The sequence below is a fragment of the Elephantulus edwardii genome, unplaced genomic scaffold (genome assembly GCF_000299155.1).
Source record: "Elephantulus edwardii isolate Elephantulus edwardi_28Jun2011 unplaced genomic scaffold, EleEdw1.0 scaffold00318, whole genome shotgun sequence".
In the NCBI taxonomy this organism is placed as follows: Eukaryota; Metazoa; Chordata; class Mammalia; order Macroscelidea; family Macroscelididae; genus Elephantulus; species Elephantulus edwardii.
Genome location: NW_006400068.1, coordinates 635,332 through 641,152, shown reverse-complemented (window position 1 = coordinate 641,152; position 5,821 = coordinate 635,332). Strand labels below are relative to the sequence as shown.

At 36.5% G+C, this 5,821-nt stretch overlaps 1 protein-coding gene across 1 annotated transcript in view; it reads right to left on the bottom strand.

Moving 5' to 3' along the window:
* The window catches only part of TPR (translocated promoter region, nuclear basket protein), a 114,198-nt gene that overhangs the window by 42,531 nt on the left and 65,846 nt on the right, over positions 1-5,821 (bottom strand). Inside the window, exons 32-35 of the mRNA XM_006901318.1 lie at positions 5,380-5,390; positions 4,363-4,562; positions 2,791-3,063; positions 1,713-1,861 (exon numbers count right to left, since the gene is read on the bottom strand). Coding sequence (XP_006901380.1) covers positions 1,713-1,861; positions 2,791-3,063; positions 4,363-4,562; positions 5,380-5,390 — 633 coding nt within the window. The remainder of the gene's footprint in view (positions 1-1,712; positions 1,862-2,790; positions 3,064-4,362; positions 4,563-5,379; positions 5,391-5,821) is intronic.

Genomic DNA, 5,821 nt, shown 5'->3' with positions numbered 1-5,821 from the left:
AAGATCCATTTAACATCAGCTACAATATCCCTAGTACCACGACCTCTTCTAAATCCAGCCTGGACTTCTGGCAGTTCTCTGCTGATGTGCTGTTCCAGTCGTTTTTGGATAATCTTCAGTAGAATTTTGCTTGCGTGTGTAATTAATGACATCGTTCTATAGTTTCCACACTCTGTTGGGTCACCCTTCTTCGTAATGGGAACAAATATAGATCTCTTCCAGTCAGGTGGCCAAGTGGTTGTTCTCCAGATTTCTTGGAACAACTTGGTGAGCACATCCAGGGCAGCATCTGTTAGCTGAAATATGTCAATTGGTATACCATCTATCCCTGGGGCCTTATTTTTTGCTATTTCCTTCAAAGCAGCTTGAATTTCATCACCATAGGCTCTTGCTCATATGTGATTTCTGTAAATTCTTCTGTGTTTGCCAGTTCTTTCTGATACAGTGACTCATTATATTCTTTCCATCTTCTTTTAATACTTCCCGGATCATTTAATATTCTGCCTAAAGCATCCTTGATTATAGCAACTCGAGGTTTAAATTTGTTCTTCAGTTTCTTGAGTTAAGAAATGCTGAGCGAGTTTGGCCCTTTTGATTTTCCGACTCTAGCCTCTTGCACATTTCATTGTAATATTTTACTCTGTCATCACGCACTGCCCTCTGGAATCTTCTGTTCAGCTCTTTAGTATCTTGAATTCTTGTGTTTTGGCTTTTCTGCGCTCCACTGCACTCTTCAGAGTTTCTTCTGATATCCATTTTGGTCTTTTCTTCCTCTTCTGTTTTTGTAATGACCATCTGCACTCTTCCTGGATGATACATCTGACATCCTCCCACAACTCATCAGGTCTTCGATCATTAGTGTTCAAGGCCTCAAACCTGATCCTGAGATGGGTCTGAAATTCAGGTGGGATGAACTCAAAGTCATATTTTGGTTCCCGTGGATTCAGTTTAATTTTCGTCAGCTTCAGCTTGAACTTGCATATGAGTAGCTGGTGGGCTGTTCCACAATCAGCTCCTGGCCTTGTTTTTACAGCTGATATTGAGCTTCTCCAGCAGTTTTTTCCGCAGATATAATCGATCTGATTCCTATTCATACCATCAGGTGATATCCATGTGTATAACCTGCGTTTATGTTTCTTATAAAACGTATTTGCAATGAATAGGTCATTGATTGTGCAAAATTTGATCATTCTATCTCCAACTTCATTTCTCTCACCAAGTCCATGTTTTCCAACTACTGATTCTTTTTTCTCTTTTCCCAATTTTGCATTCCAGGCACCCATTATTATTAAAGCATCTTGATTGCATGTTCGATCGCTCTCTGACTGTAAAAGTTGGTACAAATCATCTATTTCTTCTTCTTTGACTCTGGTTGTTAGTGCATATATCTGAATGATAGTGGTAAAATGTTCAACCATAAATGCCCTTGCTTAAAATAAAAATAAACAAACTTAAACCTCCTTTATACAATTCAATGTAAGCTTTTGAGGTGCACTTTTTATGAAAATACAACAAATTTAAATAAAATACATAAGGACTATAAACAATGTTGTCAAAAGCATCATTATTATAATTATCTGTAGAAACTTTGCAGTAGTTCAATAGTTTTCTAGACATTGAATTTTTACCCAAGAGCTCACTTTCTCTAATAAAGCTGTCACTGAAACTATTATTAGTCTTACTGGTAAAAATAAACAGAAAATGGTACTCACCTCAGTTCCTACGGGTGTAATACTTTTCAATTTCTTTGGAACAGGCATTTCCACTGTATCATCGGATACTTGGTCTGATGCTTCTATGGTGCTATCTTCTTCTTCTTCACGTGTACGCTTTGGCAAAGAAGAACTTGGAGTAGCTGAAACTTTTAAATTATGTCATTTAAATCTTGAATTACAGTTTGATACCAAATTTAATTTAGATAAAAATAACTTTAAAACATTGTTTTTATTAGTTAACATAGTCTTTAAATGAAATAAGGGCATGGTAAACATTAAATTGTATAGATAATTATGAACCGTCGAGTCCAAGCCAACCCATAGATAACTCTCCAGTGGGTTTTCAAAGGCAGTTAATCGCACCGGAGGAGACTGCCTGCCCATCCTTCTCCCACGGATCAGCTGGTGGCCATATGTCTCTGGGATTGCAGTGCAGGTTCTTGCCACTAGGCCACCAGAGCTCATAATTATAATCAACTAAATAATATAACTTTATGTCAACATATTTTGCTTTTGCTAATTACTCAAGTGTTGGAGTTGGTGAAGATGGCAGAGGCTTGGGCATGGTTCAGAGTCACTGTCCATAGGGAAACTATGAGTTATAGTTGACTCGACGGAACATGTGTAAAAAAAAGGCAATTCATACTCTGATTCATCCAATACTATCAACTTAACCTTATAAAGCTGGGCAAATTTTATAGTTAATGATTTGCTGTGACTGAGGTGATGATAAGTAACTGCTATTCACAAAGAACAGTCAATATTTTATAAACACTAGGATTTTTTTGGATAAAATAACTCATACTGTATTAGAAAATGGGTATATGACCTTGTTTTAGTACTCAGCATCAGCAGTGTATCACTAATGCCCCAGGTAGTATCATGTTGGTAATCTGTCAAAAAATAGCTGGCAGCAAAGCAGGATCTTAATGACAAAACAAGTGATGTAATATAGAACTTGTAAGAAAATAGAAAATAAAATGTTAGGCATACATTCACTCATTTATTCCAGTACCTTGTAGAAAATAAGTTATAAATAAAGTCTACACTAACTTAATTTTAAAATTTATCTTACCAGTGCCAAACACAGCAGTGGAAGTAGAAGGTCGTTCAATTGGTGAACTCTGAACAACCTCTACTATGTTTGGGGATACTTCTTGATTTGCAGGTTCAATCTGAGGATGACTCTGTTGAGTGGGTTGCACAAAAGCTGTTGCCTGTGTTTGCTGCTGAACAGTTAAAATAGGTTGAGAGAGAGAAGGCTGGATATTAGGACTAGTTGAACGAACAGATCCACTTGTGCTTCCAAAAACAGGAACATGTTCCACAGGTCCTTCTGACTGCATAGCTGGAAAAGAGTATTACTGCTTAATAAACCATTAAAAAGACATCTATTTTAATAGCTGTAAAAAAGAATCTAAATAATTGGCTTAAAAAATACGTAAGAAAATAAGTCTTCTACTTTGAGTAACACTAGTATTATGTTGCTGTACACTGTGGTATAGATCATATTTTATTTTGCACAGTTTCTTATATGCACACCTCTTATCCATTAGACAAAACTCTGTGGACAAATACAAAGTATTAGGCATTTCTGAGCCACCCATTTAATTGGTATGGAAGTCTGCAATAAATTTTGGTTGAATAAATCTATCAAATAGTTTTGGCCTCTATTATTCTACTTTTAGTCAAACAAAAAAAGTGAAATTAAGATGTTCAGAGAGAAATTATTTTAAACGTGACAAAACTAAGATCAGTTTAAATAATAAAAGTATTTAATAATCATTCTTTAAGTGAAATAAGACTTGCATATTCATAGGATATACATATATACAGTAGCCCTTGAATAATTTATTCAAACACTTTTAAAGAATACACAGAAAATGCTTATTCATTTAGCAGAGTTAAACCCTTTTCTGAGGTCGGGTAATTAAACAATGAAAATGATCCTTTATCAATGATCCTTATCCTTGAGGTCAATCTAGTAAAATAAAAAGGTATGAGGACAAGTGAATGAAATACAGAGTAGCAACCAATGAGAAAATAGTGAGCAAGGTAAGGAGCTGTGTTGCAATCCTGAAAGCATCAAGTTTAAATCTACTAGCTGCTCCATGAAAGAAAGATGGTAATCTCCTTCTGTACAATAAAACTGTTTCTGAAAATCTGCTGGAGGGTCAGCTACGGAGTCTATTCCAACTTGATGGTACATAAGAATCAAGTAAGGAAACAGAGACCTTCTCAGTGAAAATGTGATGAGCAGAAACAACAATGCAGCACAATTTAATTTTGCACAGAATTCATGTCATTATATAGGAAAAAAAAGTTCTGTTAAAAAAATAATCACCCACCAAAACCATATAGTGACAAGGGTATTTATTTTACCCTGTTCTCGAGCTTAATAATGGCACAAAATAGTAGCAAAAGTGGGGAAAAAACAAAGAGGAGAAACAAAAGGCAGCATAGAAAGAGGGAAGAGAAGATGAAGGAAAGAATTTATTTCAGGAATACTAGGAGACACTCTCCACCAGTTTTTACTGTGATGTGTGACTTCACCTTTACTAAGAGTCTCATTTAAGTTACTATGTCATCATTTTATAACATGAACAGTATTTATTATTTTACCTAAAATCCGTATTATTCTACTTACCTTCTTGCGATTCCACTTGTGTAGTGGGCATTACTGTAGCAGTTGGAGTGGTAGTGGGGTTTGCAGGTGTAACCATTGGGCGGATACTAGCCCTGGGTGTAGCCTTGTTTCCAGCCATAGCTGCAGCTGTCACCTTACTCGGAGTAGACACAACAGGAGTTGGCTTGATATTGGCTGTTGGTGGCTCTGATGTGCTAGCACTTACAGAAGGAAAAATCGAAGAATGAAGATTTAGGAAGTAATTACTACAAATACTGCTTAGAAAGTGCATAAACTTTACTAAAAGTAAAGTGCATACATTTCCTGAAGTAGCTGTTCAGCAAGATGACTGTAATCTTGATTCAGACTCTACTAGTTTTCCTAAATGCTTTAAGTTGGCTTCTGGCAGATACAGGATAGAGAGAGACACACACACACGTGTGCATGCTGGATGTATGTCCATTTAAAGAGACAGCACATATCCCCATTTTTAAGTCACTAAGTATTTCAAATCTTCAGTAAGTGGTTGTGACTTCAAGTACTAAAATTATGTGGTTAATTTTTCCACAGGGAGCTATGGTGGTACAGGCCATAAAAGGTGCCGCTCACTCTAAGCTTTGTCTGTCTAGTGGTTCAAATCCACTAACTACTCTGCAAGAGAAAAATGGGCAAGCTCTTCTACTGCTCTTGATTGCCTCTGAAACAAAATGAAGGTCCGCTAGGAGTAGGTACAAACTCAATGGCGAAGAAATGAGATTAAGTATTCTAATGTGGTGAATTTAGAATTTGGATTAATTGGAAAGTATCCTGACAATGCAGAATTTATTCAATTACTGAATCATAGCGCCCAAGTCTTTTTTTTTAAATTTTATTATTTTTTTGTGTGTATTGTCAAACTGGATCTGACTCGTACAGGAGGAAGACTGTCCTTCCTCCAGCAGAGCATCTGGTGGATTTGAACTACATACCTCTGGGATTGCAGTGCAGCTTCTTGCCACTAGGCCACCAGAGCTCCCCTGAAACCAAGTCTTAACTTACACTCTTAAATGCTGTTTTATGATATTGTGAGAAAAATTTTAGATGTAAAGAAAATTAGGATCTAAAGAGTAGACAATACTTTTTCTGTCACAAAGCTCTACACAGTAATAATCAAAGAAAAGTAACTGAAAACAAGCATGCTGGATGCTTAGGGATAGGGGGACAGGATGGGCAGGTGGGTGTGGTCTCAAAGTTGGCAATTATTGCATGATAGCTTTTCAAAGACAAAAAGATCTCTACCTACAACCAGGAGAAGATATAGTAGATGAATGGGATCTTCTAAGACTCAAATCCCTATGCACATCCAAAAACTTCTCCAACAGAGTAAAAAGGGAAGCCACTGACTGGGAAAAAGTATTTGGTAATAACATATCAGATAAGGGACTTATATCCAGAATTTATGAAATACTTGAGCACCACAACAAGATAAAGGTAAATACTC